Source organism: Carassius auratus, chromosome 30 (assembly GCF_003368295.1).
Source record: "Carassius auratus strain Wakin chromosome 30, ASM336829v1, whole genome shotgun sequence".
In the NCBI taxonomy this organism is placed as follows: domain Eukaryota; kingdom Metazoa; phylum Chordata; class Actinopteri; order Cypriniformes; family Cyprinidae; genus Carassius; species Carassius auratus.
Window position 1 is genome coordinate 12,452,891 of NC_039272.1, and position 17,631 is coordinate 12,470,521.

At 37.3% G+C, this 17,631-nt stretch overlaps 1 protein-coding gene across 3 annotated transcripts; it reads left to right on the forward strand.

Annotated features, from left to right (window-relative positions):
* The first annotated feature begins 32 nt into the window (after positions 1-32).
* On the forward strand, positions 33-14,925 carry LOC113049237 (SAP30-binding protein-like). Of its 3 annotated transcripts, none has more exons than XM_026211403.1 (11): positions 33-172; positions 826-944; positions 3,135-3,179; positions 6,307-6,349; positions 10,814-10,902; positions 12,491-12,582; positions 12,697-12,757; positions 12,848-12,899; positions 12,988-13,046; positions 13,171-13,246; positions 13,985-14,925. In XM_026211403.1, the coding sequence occupies exons 1-11, from the start codon at positions 79-81 to the stop codon at positions 14,164-14,166; spliced, it is 912 nt and encodes a 303-aa protein (XP_026067188.1). In that variant the 5' UTR covers positions 33-78; the 3' UTR covers positions 14,167-14,925. The 3 variants fall into 3 exon arrangements, with proteins under 3 accessions (XP_026067188.1, XP_026067189.1, XP_026067190.1); XM_026211404.1 differs by having other exon boundaries at positions 13,988-14,925; XM_026211405.1 differs by having other exon boundaries at positions 13,957-14,093.
* The last annotated feature ends 2,706 nt before the right edge of the window (positions 14,926-17,631 follow it).

A 17,631-nucleotide genomic window follows, 5' to 3' on the forward strand; every position in this document is an offset into this window, starting at 1 on the left:
CGACGCGCGTTCCGAATCGCCGAGCATGCGCACACTGAATATAGAGCTTCACGTCACTATTGTGCGCCAGTGCTGAATATGGCGAGCAGAAAGAGGAACGCTCTTCTCTCTTCACTAGCGGCTTATGGAGATGATTCAGAGCAGGATTCAGATCCAGACACAGATGATCAAGGTATAAACTCTTATTAGTGTTAGGAAACGCATATGAATACCAAGAGTTTGTAATACTGACGGCTTTGTTGTCAGTGTAGGGGTAACGTTAAAGTTAACGTGCGCGAATGACAGCGAAGGACAAAATAGTAATGTTAAAGCGGTTTGTTCCACATTTTATTTCCTTAATGGTACAGTTTTTAAAAGAATATCTTCTTCTGCTGCTTTATGTAACTTTGCTTGTAAGCTTAATTGATACGACAGTTAGCCTTACGAAAGATCTCATGTTAATGTATTATGGATTTGAGTAGTAACAATACCTAGTAACTATAGTATAAATTATTTTAATTGTGTAAAATCTGTGATATTTTGAATCAAATTAATTCGTAACTGTTTAAAATAGGATTTGCCATAGTACTTCACACTTTCACTGTTGTGTTACTTATGATTTCAGCTATTCAGCCTGTCTCATTTTGATCTATTTCATATAGTATAATTGTGTTTTAGCGTTTGATTTTAAGATTTTTGTAACTTTAGCATGGTAACTAATATGGTATGTCGAATCTCTTCTTGATATCATCAGGAAGGGAAGTCATTAACAGGAAAGTCTTTTAAACTTCTAAACATATCCTCAGTGGAATTGAAAAAAGCTTTTTGTGTGTGCTTGCCTGTCAGATTCTCATGGTGGATTGGTGTCAGCTAGCTACGGAGAGGATGACGTGAGTCGTGTGGAGGAAGCAGATGAGAAGCCCTCGGAAAATGAGGACAGTGATGATGACAGCACTAGAAATTCGGTCAGTCTTCAACACAGCTTTCAGTTTAGGGCTTTTCTAGATGTGTCAGACCATTACATCACATGGAATTTAATTCACAAATTTACATTTTTAATGGACCTTCCACTAATTAGAGGAGGTCAGAGCCAGTTGTAATAAAAGGGTGAAATGCTACAATTCTGCAAACAAAAAAACAGGCAAATTATAAGAAAAAAGTGTGATCATATCACTTGATTTTAAATATTGATTGTCCATTTTTTTATTGTCATTAGTAGAAAAAATAAACAAACGTTATTTAAATTGTTTCAGATAATTACAAAATATGCACATATTAATCTGTTTTAAATGAACATTATTCTTTACAGCTAATAGCATTAGTGCCATATAAACATTACAAACTATTCCATAATGTGACAACACTCTGACATATTATATTAAATGCTGTGATCTAGTACAGATGCATCTCAATAAATTAGAATGTCATGGAAAAGTTTATGTATTTCAGTAATTCAACTCAAATTTTGAAACTAGTGTATAAAATAAATTCAGTGCACACAGACTGAAGTAGTTTAAGTCTTTGGTTCTTTTAATTGTGATGATTTTGGCTCACATTTAACAAAAACCCACCAATTCACTATCTCAACAAATTAGAATATGGTGACATGTCAATAAGCTAATCAACTCAAAACACCTGCAAAGTTTTCCTGAACCTTCAAAATGGTCTCTCAGTTTGGTTCACTAGGCTGCGCAATCATGGGGAAGACTGCTGATCTGACAGTTGCCAAGGGTAAGTCACAAACATTCATTGCCAAAGAAGCTGGCTGTTCACAGAGTGCTGTATCCAAGCATGTTAACAGAAAGTTGAGTGGTAGGAAAAGTGTGGAAGAAAAAAAGATGCACAATCAACCGAGAGAACCGCAGCCTTATGAGGATTGTCAAGCAAAATTGATTCAAGAATTTGAGTAAATGTCACAAGGAATGGGCAGAGGCTGGGGTCAAGGCATACTGACGTGTCAAAGAATTTGCTGAACTACAGACAATATCAAAGGGGTCTTACTGGGCTAAGGAGAAGAAGAACTGGACTGTTGCCCAATGGTCCAAACAAAGTCCTCTTTTCAGATAAGAGCAAGTTTTGTATTTCATTTGTAAACCAAGGTCCTAGAGTCTGGAGGAAGGGTGGAGAAGCTCATAGCCCAAGTTGTTTGAAGTCCAGTGTTAAGTTTCCACAGTCTGTGATGATTTGGGGTGCAATGTCATCTGCTGGTGTTGGTCCGTTGTGTTTTTTGAAAACCAAAGTCACTACACCCGTTTACCATGAAATGTTGGAGCACTTCATGCTTCCTTCTACTGACCAGCTTTTTGAAGATGCTAATTGAATTTTCCATCAGGATTTGGCACCTGCCCACACTGCCAAAAGCACCAAAAGTTGGTTAAATGACCATGGTGTTAGTGTGCTTGACTGACCAGCAAACTCACCAGACCTGAACCTAATCCAGAATTTATGGGGTATTGTCAAGAGAAAATTTAGAAATAAGAGACCAAAAAATGCAGCTGAGCTGAAAGCCACTGTCAAAGAAACCCGGGCTTCCATACCACCTCAGCAGTGCCACAAACTGATCACCTCCATGCCAAGCCGAATTGAGGCAGTCATTAAAGCAAAAGGAGCCCCTACCAAGTATTGAGTACATGTACAGTAAATGAACATACTTTCCAGAAAGCCAACAATTCACTAAAAATTATTTTTTATCTTTCTTATGAAGTACTCTAATTTGTTGAGAGAGTGAATTGTTGGGTTTTTCTGAGCTAAAATCATCACAATTAAAAGAACCAAAGACTTAAACTATTTCAGTCAGTGTGCATTGAATTTATTTAATACACGACTTTCTAATTTTTTTAGATGCACTTGTAATTCTGATTATTTGTCATTTGTAAGTACTTTCAGTACAGATGTTCCTTATATCAAAATATTGCAGGTTCCTTTGTTTGTCCCTCTTTTTTCATTTCAACTCTGATTATTTGATTGATGCTATTTCCCACTGTCTGTGGGACCATTATATGACATCAGCTGCAATTAAATAAATCAGAAAAAATGTCACAGTCAACTGAATCTCCAGTTATTCTCAGAGCACTATGGTTGAAACTTTGTATACCTGATGGGGGAGCTCTTTATGTTTTTGGCTGTGTTGACCCTGTTCATTTTTATTTTCATAGGAAGAAGAGGAGTCAGACTCGGAGCGGACCCAAGATGATGTGAAGGTATTTGACCCCACCTAAATTCCCTTCCTGACTGCTCTGGGGTTCAGGGTATCAAACCCAAGACCTACCCATCCTCTTTATTGTGATGTTATGATTGGTCTCAAACTAAGAGAACATAGCATCACTCAAACTGAGCAACATGTGTGTTTGAACTTGCAGAGAAGGGTCATATCAGAGCAATACAGCATGTCCTTAAAGGGGGGGTGAAATGCTATTTCATGCATACTGAGTTTTTTACACTGTTAAAGAGTTGGATTCCCATGCTAAACATGGACAAAGTTTCAAAAATTAAGTTGTATGTTTGAAGGAGTATTTCTGTTCCAAAAATACTCCTTCCGGTTTGTCACAAGTTTCGGAAAGTTTTTTTCGAGTATGGCTCTATGTGACGTTAGATGGAGCGGAATTTCCTTATATGGGTCCTGAGGGCACGTCTGCCGGAAGAGCGCGCGCTCCCGTACAGCGAGGCTGAGCACAGACATTTCACTGATCAGAGCGATTCACTGATCAGAGCGAGAGCGTCGCGAAAAGTCACAAAAGAAGTGTGTTTTTGGTTGCCAGGGCAAGACAACCCTGCACAGATTACCAAAAAAAAAAACAGCATTAAGGGACCAGTGGATGGAGTTTATTTTTACAGAGCATCAACGGAGTTGTGCAAGTGTTTGTGTTTGTTCCCCTGCATTTCGAAGATGCTTGTTTTACAAACAAGGCCCAGTTTGACGCCGGGTTTGCACATTGTTTATTTCTTAAGGATAATGCAGTCCCAACGAAAAAGGGTCACGATCGTGTGTTGGAAATACATGCGGTGAGTAAAACTGCTTCAAATATCTCTGTGTTGTTAACTTAGCTATCAGCTTGTAAGCACATCAAGTAAACCACATGCGATGTTGTCATCAAACTGCACGAGTAAAACTGCTTCAAATATCTCTGTGTTATTAACTTAGCTATCAGCTTGTAAGCACATCAAGTAAACCACATGCGATGTTGTCATCAAACTGCACGAGTAAAACTGCTTCAAATATCTCTGTGTTGTTAACTTAGCTATCAGCTTGTAAGCACATCAAGTAAACCACATGCGATGTTGTCATCAAACTGCACGAGTAAAACTGCTTCAAATATCTCTGTGTTGTTAACTTAGCTATCGGCGCGTAAGCACATCAAGTAAACAACATGCGATGTTGTCATCAAACTGCACTTTCCACATGTACAGCTTAAAAAAAATTATAAAAAAATAATAAAAAAAAGACGACAAAGTGGAACTTAGTCATTTTCCAAAACCGCTAATCAAATATATACAGTTTCAGTACATACCACATAGAGACGTTGTTGCTGATGCTGCTCTTGTTAAATTTCAGCCTCTGGATCTGATTCTGGATCATAAATATACGCTGAATCTGACTTTAAGCAATGGTTTGTTTTGGTTGGTTTTGTCCTCGCGGTGTCACAGCTTCCAAACACTCTCAACGCAAAAGCCTACTGGCGCTCGTGATTCTTTAGCTCCGCCCACACGTCACGCCTCCAGCCACTCATGTTTTTCCGGGAAAAAATGGTACAGACTATCTTTCTCTTATGAATATAATAAAACTAAAGACTTTTTGGAGTTATGAAGGATGCAGTACTTCTCTATAGGTACTCAAGATTAACAGGATATTGAGTGAAAACAAGCATTTCACCCCCCTTTAATGTTTTCATGCATTTTTATTGAACACTGGGTTTATGCACAGTTACTTTGGTTACACATTCTTTTCAAATTTACAAAGTGTTCAAAAGTTTGGAGACAACAATGTTTTCAATGTTTTTAACATGTATTTGACTACAGTCAAAACCGTAATAATATGAAAAAGTATTACAGTTTAAAATTGTTTTCTATTTTTAATATATTTTAAAATGTAATTTATTCTCATGTTGGCAAAACTGAAACATTTCTTATTCTGATCTGACCTGCTTAGTATTTTGGGGAATCTGTGAAACATTTTATTCCCAGGTCCTTTGATAAATAGAAAGATCAAAAGAGCAACATTTATTTGAAATAGAATATTTTGTAACAGTGCAAAGGTATGTCACGTTCAATCAGTGTTAGAAGCTTGCGATGTTGCATATATTTAGAGCCACACCCCAAAGACAGAACCCTTTCCGTCTTGCTTGCTAAATAAGAGCATCAAAAAAATGTTTTGTAATGTATTAAATTGATTGCTTAATAATTACTTTTACAAATGTAAGAGTTATGGTGCCTTTTATTTTGATGTGGGTTGAGTTCATTTTTGTCCTTTTAGACTGTTGTTCACCCAAAAACTACAATTCCCATTTATTCACTCTCTTGTAGTTTAAAAACCATATGGTGTTTTGATTTTTATTGGAAACTTAAAAGGGGAATTTTGAACAATCTTTATGTACCTATTGCATAAAAATAATAGCATATGGGTTTGTTTTGGAATGGCATAAAAGTAATTAAATCTTCACTTACGTAAGTGTCTTATGACTGTATGATTCAGACATTTGTTTTGTTTTTGCTGTTGATAAATTGCATGCAGGGGCATGAAAATGAAATGGCAAGAGTAGTATAGCCACAGGGATATGATATTTATCACGACATGGAAAAGCAGAATGGCGGTGTAGTTTGTTTATTTTATTTTTTTGCCTAGTTTTATTATTCAGTGGCTTCGCACTTTGGGTCTGATTTCATTACTTTCGGTTTTTAAGCCTTCCAGGAGAGATATTTTGTTTTAAAAGTTACAGCACATGATTAAACCTTTTATTTCTGAATCGCGAGCAGTGTTTAAAGATCTGCACATAACTGCATAAAAGAATACTCTTAACACAATATTTAATTGGAAAAAAAATGTGATGATTAAAAAAAAAATGGTCAAGTTTATCCCTTAGCTCTGCTGTTGTTGGACTTGGAGTTGACACAAGGGGGCACTAACATTTTGTTAAATGAACAAATATGTATTGTTATTAGCTGAAATGTCAAAATTGCTAGAATTGATTAATATTTGGCTATATATATATATATATATACATATATATACACACACACACACACACACACACACACACAATTTAGGACATGTGAAGTAAAATGTGTCACTGATTTTCAGTTATGCATGTTTTTCTTTTTCTTCTTTTGTAGGATGTCACAGAAGTGGAAGTTAAGGACCCTAATGAGCTTGTTGGTAAGTATAAAATGAATCAATCATACTTTCATCTTCAAATAAAAATGTTTCAAAACTTGGCTTGAATGTGGTAGATTGCACCATATCATGCCTTCTTGAAAAGAGCACTATGTATTTCTGCTCCTGCCAACCTGGTGTGATTGTTTTGTCAGAATCTGTGTATATGGTATTATTACTTCAGCCTGATATAGAGGAGGAGTACAGTCTTCATAAAACTTTATAATATGCAACATTATAAACAACAAAATGCATTTCACTTTCCCTCTCTTTCACAACACTTTCCCTTTGTGGTTATATTATTTATAATGCCACATATCTTTCTGATGCAGTCAGAGACTGAATTTACGGTTGTAGGGAGTTACAGTAAACAAGTGACTTGGGCAAGTAACTGAACGTTCCACTTTGTCTTGTTTTTCCTTCTCATTAAAATTTGAAAATATCCGAATAGACCATAAGACAAGAAGGTCTTATCAGAGAATCAAAGTTTTCTTTGTGGTTGGGAGACAGAAGCTCTTTAGATTTGTCCCTAGTTTTCCCTCCTTCCGTTTCTTGGAGTCCTGCTTTCTTGGAGTGTGTGATTTGTGCCACTTGTTTGGGAGGACACTGATCTCTGAAGATGCCAGAGAAATGAGTCACTTAAAGTCAATGCTTAATTACTTTGATGGAGAGGAAATGACAAAAAACCAACCCATTGGGAGAGATGTTCTGTTCTAAGATCAGCTAAGATCCACACTGTAAATGAGGTCAGGGATAAGAAATCTGGCTCGAGAGCAGCAGCAGGGTTTTTAGAGGCTTTATAGAAGACCCCCATCTTGCCAACATTCCTGCACACCCTTGCTGCCTGCTGCTTCCACATTTACTCTAATCACACTGTAATTATTAGAACAAGGTTGAATGCTTTATAAAACACGTTTTTCAGACCAACTACACGAAGCTGAATCCATGAGAGCCTCAAATATAATCCCACACTCCAAGTCACACTCCTGACAGCTTTATACTTAAGTTTTTATATTTTCTAAGTTGTTTTAGTCTTTGATGTTTTGGCTTTGTTGCTAGGGTGTTCTGGGTGGTTTCTAAGTGGTCGCTTGCAGTCAGAAGAGACCACATGTCTATGTCACTGTGGAAATATTTTTCCGTAATGCCGCCTAAATGTTAACTTTAGCCCCTTTCACAGTGCACGTCGGACCCAGCAAATTGGTGGAACATTGCCGGGTCGCCTTCTGTGTGAAAGCAAACACGTCCCGGCATTGATTCCTGCATTGAACCCGGGTCGGGGACCTAGTAACATTGCCAGGTTCGACCCGGGGCGAGCCTGTGTGAACAAAAGCCCGATCCAATGCCGGGTTTAAGTGATGACGCGTGTTATCGTGTGACTCTTTTACCGGCGGTTTTGAAGGAAGATTAACGTTCACGAACTGAAAAATATGTGCAAACTGTAACTGACGCCGAAATCATTCGCTTGCTTCAGTGAAAGTATAACGTGCCTAACGTTTTGGACTCGTACATTAGACGTCACACCCTGATGTCACGTGTCGTTACGGGATCTTTACGGGTTGTGTGTGAAAGCACGCACATATCCCGGGTAATCACTGGCAGTGTGAAAGTGCAAAATCTAGCGACCCAGGAAAAATTGCCGGAACACTTTACCCATGTATTTTCCGGAATGGCAGTGTGAAAGGGGCTACAAAAAAGGCGTGGTTTCAGTAACTGCAGTTATTATTGAAGCAGTCATGTCAGGGAGATGCTATGTGTATCTAGGCGAAAGCAAACACACTATTTGGCCTTCCTAAAACAGATGCATTTAGGAATCATTTAGGATCATTCTGACTTTGCTACGACAATCTGCCGCTTCTGAAACAGCTACTGTTAAATATGTTTTGTATGTTTATGTTCAAATGCAGAGTTTTGCGTATCGCGTTTGTGTGTTTGTGCGCGTGCATTCGCTGTCTGTGAGAGAGAGAGACAATCACACGGTGGAGTCAGCTGTATTAACGGTCCGTGGCTTGTGTACTGCAAACACATACAAGCTCCATCATAGGCTTTAAATGCACACTTTTGGTTCAGTCGGACTGAATTCATTACGATTGATGAATCTACATAAAGTGATCGGATTGATGTGCACGTCACAAGCTTCAAATTGGAATAGATTTTTTAGACATGTGCACACTGCTTAAATAGTGAAAAGTGAAAGTGACATATAGAGTTTCTCACTGTTTACACATAATAATTCCTCCCCGTATTCTTTATTCAAAAGGAAGAGCTGCTCATTCCGTGAGAGTCATATGTCATTACGTTATTTCTGCATTATTGCACATGCACAGTTCTTTCAGTTTCTTGGTTCAATCCGATCGAGTGTTTACATGCACTGTCGTTTTAGAAGAGGAATAAACCACCCCCTTCAGTCGGATCAAAATTTCATTCCGATCGAGCTTAATCGGTTCAGTTTAAGGTGTTTATATGAACTTTTTCAATCCATCTGAGCTGTCAATCCGATTACAAATGGATTATTTGTGTGCATGTAAATTAGCCACTGTGTCTGTCATGCGACTGTACCCCTTTTGGGCTTGAACTGATGGTAAAACTAAGGACATATTCTGTTACACCAAATACACAAAATAATGATCTTTAAAAAAGCATCATATGACTCCTTTAATTTATTTTTATTTTTATTGTCATTTCCCTCAGTAAAGCCTTTAAATACACAGTCTTATTATTCTCAAATTTTTCAATACTCTAAACAGTGTCTGAAACTTTGCATTACAAGTAGGGCTGTGCGATTTAATCAAAATTGTTATAAGATCACGATTTGAGCATGCGTGTTTTCTAAATCACTTTATAGCAGCCCCCGACCTCCCACAGTATGCTATCCGAAACCAATCAGAATGCAGCATGCCTAAATGGAGTGCGAGGACAGTACCGACTGGGCATATGCCTACATAACTTACAGATTCTCACACACTGTCTGGTGGGTATTTTTTCCTAGCCCATGTTAATGGATTAGAGCGTTCACACACTGCACGTGGTAAAAGATGTGAACAGAGAACGTTAGAAATAGAAAGGTGTGAAAATAATTAATATATAGTGCGTGAGCATAGAGAGAGTTGAGTTTGAGCAAAAGGAGAGACGCGTTTTAAGTGCCCGCACTCTCTCCGGGCGAGTTTTATAACTTCAACTTTTTATACTTAGTCTAAAATTTTGAACCATAACTACAGTACAGGACAGCATGGTCTGTTTTGCCACAGGGTTGTTCTCAAATGTACAGTTTATGTAAGGCAGCTCTGGCTGAAAAATAGTTTGACCTTTCCGAAGTAACTCTGCAAGTTTCCATTTGTCTTTGCAAGTTTATGTCTGTGTGTGTGTGTGTGTGTCTGGGCATTGCTTAGGGAACAGTGCCACATCTAGAAGGCCCCACCCAGAACCTTCCTTGCCTTGTTTCAACAAACGGAGGCATGTTTAGGGCCACAGTCACTGCCTCAGACATGCCCAGGTGTGAGAGAGGCAGAGAGAAGAGAATTCAGCAGTGGCCTGTTTTAACCAGTATAATTTGAATAGTGTTCACTGTTGCGTGTGTACGCAACCACAAATACCATTTCCTGGTAATTTTCTCCAGAGATGTCTGATAGATGCTTCTAGCTTAAGGGGTGGAAAATCGTTTCTGCAAATTCCTACCAAATTGAAGTAGCAGTTCAGTGTCATTTAAAAAAATAAAAGTGAAAATGAAATGTAGCTTGAGGTTAAAGTTGCATAAAGAATCCAGAATGTTTATGTTTGGAAATTTCATACAACTGATGGGAGAAGTATTTTCTTTAGGCATGGCTTATTTATGTGTTTGTTTATTTATTTAAATACATATATGTTGAAATATATCGTGGACGTCGTGGACTAGTGGTTAGAGAGTATGTTTCCTAACCCTAAGGTTGTGGGTTCCAGTCTCGGGCCGGCAATACCACGACTTAGGTGCCCTTGAACAAGGCCCTGAACCCCCAACTGCTCCCCGGGGACCCCAGCATAAATGGCTGCCCACTGCTCTGGATGTGTGTTCACTGCTGTTTGTGTGCACTTTTGATGGGTTAAATGCAGAGCATGAATTCTGAGTATGGGTCACCATACTTGGCTGTATGTCACTTCCACTTACATTTCTAATCATGTGCTATTTGTGATAAAGAAAATGTACAAATCTGTGTTCCTGTAGCTCAACTGGTAGAGCACTGTGCTAGCAAGCAAGCAAGTGCAAGGTTGGGGGTTCGATTCCCCGGGAACACATGATATGTAAAAATTTATAGCCTGAATGCACTGTAAGTCGCTTTGGATAAAAGCGTCTGCTAAATGAATACATTTTAATTTAATAAAACAAACTAGATTTGTAAATTAAATTTATGTATGACTTACTGTCATTACTCTATTGCAACATTTTGTACAGTATAGATGTATTTGCTGTCTTTGAGTATTTTTTCTTTTTCACAGCACAGTTTTCAGAGAAGGTTCGGAATATGTCTCCTGATGAGATCAAAATTCCTCCTGAACCTCCTGGGCGTTGTTCCAGTCATCTGCAGGTGAGATGGTTTGCTATATCCTGTTTGAGATGTTCCTAACCTCCTGCCATGGGCACCAATGAGAGAAATCTTGACTGCACTTGTTCACTTTGCCTGTTTTTTGATAGATGCTAGTCTGAGCTATCAAATAGCTTGACCACTGACCATTCACAGGCTTATGCATATTGCCAATGACAAGAGTGGGCCAAAATCAGTTCTAATCTGATCAGTTGGCTGCTGTGCAATTTCCAGGAGTCACATTTTTACCAAGCTGTGTTAAAGACTGCTGCAGTGAACCCATGTTCAGGTCATTTTTGATCCTTTAAAGATAACTTTTTTTTTTAGGCATTTGCACTGCAATGTGAACTGACATGAACAACCATAAACAAAAGTATTTTAAATAACAAAGCTAAATAAATACTGCATAAAATATTACCCATTTTTATTTTTGGAGATAGTATATTGAACTTAAATCAACTATTTAAATGAAGTGATCATCAGTCTAATCACGGTTACTTTAATTTGTATAAATACTTTTGTGAATCCGATGCTAAAATTATATAGATTGTGCCATTTTTTATTTTTGGCCATATATCAGCGAAAAACATTCTCTCAGCTGCTTTGTTTTGATTGGACTGCTCCTTGTCAAACCACGTTGATACCAAGATCATTTTCGAACACATTTAATTAGAATTTAGTTTTGTGTGTGTGTGTGTGTGTGTGTGTGTGTGTGTGTGTGTGTGTGTGTATATATATATATATGTATGTGTGTGTATGTATGTATGTATATACATGTGTATGTATATGTGTATGTATGTATATACATGTGTATATATATATGTATATATATATATATATGTATGTGTGTGTATGTATGTATATACATGTGTATGTATATGTGTATGTATGTATATACATGTGTATATATATGTATATGTATGTATATGTGTATATGTATATATATATATATATATGTATATGTGTGTATGTATATGTAGTATGTGATTAATTAATCAATTAAATTCCTAATTGTCAAACTACTTCCTGCTGTAGCTCTCTCTCTCATGAGCTATCAGGACAGGTGAACATAGGTGGGGTTTTCACACTACAGTACAACCTTGTTTTGATAGATGGGCTATGCTTTTCCATGTCTTGATGAATATCATGTCCCTGTGGCTATGCTTTTTTTCACTGTTAAGACATGATCCTCATTCCCTTATACATCTGAATTTGTCTTCCTGTGAACTTACTAGTAGTAAATTCTCTAAGATTTAACTAACATTAGTCTCTTAACTGTCAACAAACAACTTTTCCATTTATTTGACGACTTGGAATGTTATGGAATACTAGTGATCCTTGGAGACTGGTTGTCAAAAATCACCCTCTAGTTCTAAAAGCTCACACTGAAACAAAGACTTTATTCATTCTTGGTGTCTCGCAGCACTTGGAGCAAAGAGGCATTTTTTTTGTCTTGTTTTGTACAGCACTTCTTTCATTTAAAATGAACTCAAATAGGCTTAAAATGGAGTTTGTTAATTTAGCAATATCACACATGCACTTAATTTCAGTAATGATAGGGGAAAATAACGACTCCCTTTTCTGTTTGTAGGAAAAGATCTTTAAACTTTACGAGAGGAAGCTTCATGGAGATTTTGATACAAACAGCCATATTCAAAAGAAGAAAGAGTTTCGCAACCCCAGGTCTGGAGATAACAAGTGTTTATGATCCACTGTGCACTAGACATAACCGGAAGTAAATTACCTATTGATATTGTTTTATTTGTTTGCAACCTAATCATGTGTTTGTGTTTATAGTATTTATGAGAAGCTTATCCAGTTCTGTGGTATTGACGAACTTGGAACCAATTACCCAAAAGTAAGTGTAATGCTTACCTGTTAATACCACATAAATACCATACATTGTATTCATGTCTGTTGCAAAATGTATTTGTTTACTTCTTCACAGGACATGTTTGATCCTCATGGCTGGTCAGAGGATTCATATTATGAGGCACTAGGTAAATTTAGCTTTAAATTCGGTTTGACATTTCATATGGATTGCATTGACTACATCTGTTAACCATTTGTGTGCTGTTCTCTCCACAGCCAAAGCTCAGAAAGTGGAGATGGACAAGCTGGAAAAAGCTAAAAAGGAAAAGACCAAGGTTAGAGCCCTGAGGCACTCAAAAATAAATAAATAAATAATAATAATATTAAAACATTTGTTTGTACTGTCTGGGCCACAACATCACTGAGAGTAAATATTTGTTCTTACCCATATGTCTGTAGATTGAGTTTGTGACATGCACCAAGAAAGGCAGCACTACTAATGCAGCAGCTATGGCCACAAACACGACTTCCACAGGTACACCAAATGCATAAGTTATATTAGTCCTTTATAATAATAGCCTGTTAATACTTTTCATTATTACTGAAACAATATTTTAATGGTTAATATTGATCAGATACTTTAATAGTATATTTAATCTTTCTGTATGTAAATTATTTAGCCTCTTTTTCAAGTAAATAAATATGATGTGTAATTATATTTAATACAATATTAAAGTGGAACCAGTTCCATAAAAAAAACAGTACTGGTAAAAAGTATACTGATCAAAAAGTAATTTGGACCAAAATGAGATCTGTTCCATTTCCCACTTTATTTCTTGTTAATTTTTGGGTGACATAATGTGGTCTTTTATAAAGACCTTAAAGGGGCTATATATACAAAATGTTTATTTATTCCTTTATTTATTGCCTCATTACTTGTAAGGAAAATTAGACTTTCCCCAGCTTCCTAGGCTGTCAAGAAAGCCTGTGGACTGGATTTTTAAGTGAAGGTCTCGGGATTGTTTGCTGGGAAGATCTGTGACTTTTGAGTCACTAAATCACATTCAGTCTTTTGTATGTTTCATGTGCTCGAGTGCAAGCTTGACCAAACAAGTTGCTGGCTGCAGTACTTTTTACAGTCACTGGTGTCACTAACAGCAAGGGTTTCTGAATTCTACATATAGCCCCTTTAATTGTAAAAACACCATAGGCAACAGCCTTCACTTTACTAATGTCTGTTTATAGTATAGTAAGTCTGAGTTTGATGACCTAGCAGATGCTCAGAAGAGGAAGAGCAAATGGGACTCAGCAGTGCCAGTGACCCTGGCACAACCCGCCCTCCTCACCACCACTGCCACCCTCCCTGGAGTCGTCTCTGTGACCACAACAGCCAGCGGCACCAAGACCACAGTCATCTCTGCAGTGGGAACCATTCTCAAAAAAGCTAAGCAATAAAATGAAAAAAGGCAGGGTTATTTCACTTCAGATTGCCAGATTGATAGTGAATGGCAGTGCTACATGCTTTTTTTTTTTAGTTGAGCAACAGATGGTTTTAACTGTCTGGCAACTGGAATAGATGGTGTTTATCTCATTTTCAGAAAGTGAAAATTCTGCATATAGTTTTATAATGACATAATTGTATCATTCATCTCTGTGCTCGGTTTTGACTAGCTGTTTCAAATGCGTTTATCTGTTGGTTGATTCTTTGATTTAAACTTATTGGTTTGTCTTTGCCAGATGTTTTCCATTTTAATTCATAATTTGTGTATGTAAAAATTATCCTGCCTGTTGCAGTAAAGTCACCTACCTTTCATGTCAGACATATGAAACTTTTCTGCAAATTACATTTTTCTTTGGGAATATTTTTTTTTAATTTTTATTTTTTTTAAATCATTCAGTGTTTGATAGATGCCCTGTCTGGTCTTTCTATAGTCTGTTTCCATTTTTATGTTTTGGAAAGGCCATGTACACAGAATACCAATTAATCATCACCAGAGTATTCTTTCAGTATCTTATTACAACTAATTGACTATATTATTGCATTTATTATAAGACACAAAGGGTCTTATATTTTGGTGCAAGTCTATTTTCTGCCATTTCTATCTTTTTATTTTACCAATGCAAGTAGGTATTTTTATGTGTATATTAAGATGACTCTGGATTCTCTGTTGCTCAGCAGTGTAAAAATAAATGTTTTTTTTGTATAAATGCAAATCTATTGAATTGTTTCATTAATCACGCCGTTTTTTTTCTCCTCTCCTCCCCCAAATCTAAAAGCATCTGCCTCTGGGATGAAGTAATTTCAGGTAGTGCGGAGGAGTGTTTTTAGTGCTAAATTTGGAAGATGGTGTGTGTTTTCAAGATGGATCACTGATTTATATTCTCCCAATGCATTTCCATTTTGAGCTTGAGGCATTCAAACTTTTGTTCAAGCTAAGAAATCCTGGGGAATGAGGTTCATTGGTGGCATTTTCCGTCATTTATATTTAAAACCATCTGCTGGGAATGTGGTGGTGCAGCCTAGTGGATGGATGGATAGATAGATAGACACAAACTCACCTAAAGGATTATTAGGAACACCTGTTCAATTTATCATTAATGCAATTATCTAATCAACCAATCACATGGCAGTTGCTTCAATGCATTAAGGGGTATGTGCCTGGTCAAGACAATCTCCTGAACTCCAGACTGAATGTGAGAATGGGAAAGGTGATTTAAGCAATTTTGAGCGTGGCATGGTTGTTGGTGCCAGATCTGCTCAGTTACTGGGATTTTCACCCACAACCATTTCTAGGGTTTACAAAGAATGGTGTGAAAAGGGAAAAACATCCAGTATGTGGCAGTCCTGTGTGCGAAAATGCCTTGTTTGTGCTAGAGGTCAGAGGAGAATGGGCCGACTAATTCAAGCTGATAGAAGAGCAACTTTGAAATAACCACTCGTTACAACCGAGGTATGCAGCAAAGCATTTGTGAAGCCACAACACACACAACCTTGAGGCGGATGGGCTACAACAGCAGAAGACCCCACAGGGTACCACTCATCTCCACTACAAATAATAATAATAATTCATTTCATTTTTATAGCGCTTTTCTAGGCACTCAAAGCGCTTACATTGTCAGGGGGTATCTCCTCATCCACCACCAGTGTAGGAAAAAGGCTACAATTTGCATGAGCTCACCAAAATTGGACTGTTGAAGACTGGAAAAACATTGCCTGGTCTGATGAGTCTCGGTTTTCTGTTGAGACATTCAGATGGTAGAGTCAGAAATTGGCGTAAACAGAATGAGAACATGGATCCATCATGCCTTGTTACCACTGTGCAGGCTGCTGGTGGTCATGGTGTATGGGTGTGGGGGATGTTTTCTTGGCACACTTTAGGCCCCTTAGTACCAATTGGGCATTGTTTAAATGCCACGGCCTACCTGAGCATTGTTTCTGACCATGTCCATCCCTTTATGAACACAATATACCCATCCTCTGATGGCCACTTTCTGCAGGATAATGCACCATGTCACAAAGCTCGAATCATTTCAAATTGGTTTCTTGAACATGACAATGAGTTCACTGTACTAAAATGGCCCCCACAGTCACCAGATCTCAACCCAATAGAGCATCTTTGGGATGTGGTGGAACGGGAGCTTCGTGCCCTGGATGTGCATCCCACAAATCTCATTTAAATGCAGAGCACAAATTCTGAGTATGGGTCACCATACTTGGCTGAGTGTCATGTCACTTTCACTTTATAGATCTGGGCTTGGTAATAAAAAGGTTGTGGGTTCAAACCTACTACCCTTTATGTAGACATTTCTCTAAGTGACAGTTTGTTTGTGTATATATACACTACCATCCACAGGTCTGGGGTTTGTAGTAGCCTATATTTTTGTTTGGTTTTGAAAGCGTCTTCTGTTCAGCATAAGTGTCTTATGTTTATTTGATCAAAAATACAGAATTATGAAATACTATTATAATTTACAATACTACTATTATAATTAAATTATTATCAGTTGAAAACAGTTGCACTGCTTATTTTGTGGAAACTTTTTTCAGAATTCTTTGATTAAAAGAATGTTCAAAAGGATAGCCTGTATTTGAAATAGTTACACTGTCTCAAGGTATTAACTGTTACTTTTGATAAGTTTAATGTATCCTTGATGAATACATGTTAAATTATTAGAAAAAAAACTCTATAATTGACCACGTTACTTCACTTTAATTTATATATAAATGTTTCCTACTTATGCTTTTATCTAATTTCAGTTGATTAGCAGACATCTTATGGTATGCTTAAGTTTATTTGTTTCAGCGCTTTTGTCATTTCTTCCTGCCCCCCTCTGTCCTACTGGCCTGCCAGATGGTAGTTTTGATCAAATATAAGCCTTTATGGTTAAAACAAATGGTTATGTGTGTGTGTGTGTGTGTGTGTGTATATATATATATATATATATATATATATATATATATATATATATATATATATATATTACTTTTTTTGTTGTTAAGTCTAGTAGCCTAGAACCTATAAGTTGACCATAAGAACATTTGAACGTTCATAAGCTCTTTAGAGTAGCTCTTCTTATTTGGTAGTTTTTGGACTGCTTTCAAAAGAAATAAATAGGCTACATTCTGAGTGATTCTTTTGTCATGTAATTGATGGTTCCGTTCGCCTCACAAAAGAGCTTTTGCCAAAATGTGCGTAATGCAGTCCAGGGCGTTAGCAAGTGCTAGGAAAATGTGAATTTAAAAATGCATGTTTTTTTAAATCTTTCGTTTCTACGTATGACACATAACGTTGAATCCGATTCGGAACGCGCCAAAGATGCCAGCAGATGTTTTCTAGGAGCTCGCAGTTCTGTCACGCGCTGACTGACTGTTTTATGCGACAGCAGAACTCGTGTGTGAGGTGAGGTGAATTACTTTCA

Excerpts from the sequence above, each read along its gene's own strand:
- LOC113049237 (XM_026211403.1), top strand. The coding sequence starts at position 79 with ATGGCGAGCAGAAAGAGGAACGCTCTTCTCTCTTCACTAGCGGCTTAT. Across the intron at positions 12,583-12,696 it reads AAAGAGTTTCGCAACCCCAG|TATTTATGAGAAGCTTATCC; the intron begins GTCTGGAGATAA and ends TTGTGTTTATAG. Across the intron at positions 12,900-12,987 it reads TTCATATTATGAGGCACTAG|CCAAAGCTCAGAAAGTGGAG; the intron begins GTAAATTTAGCT and ends TTCTCTCCACAG.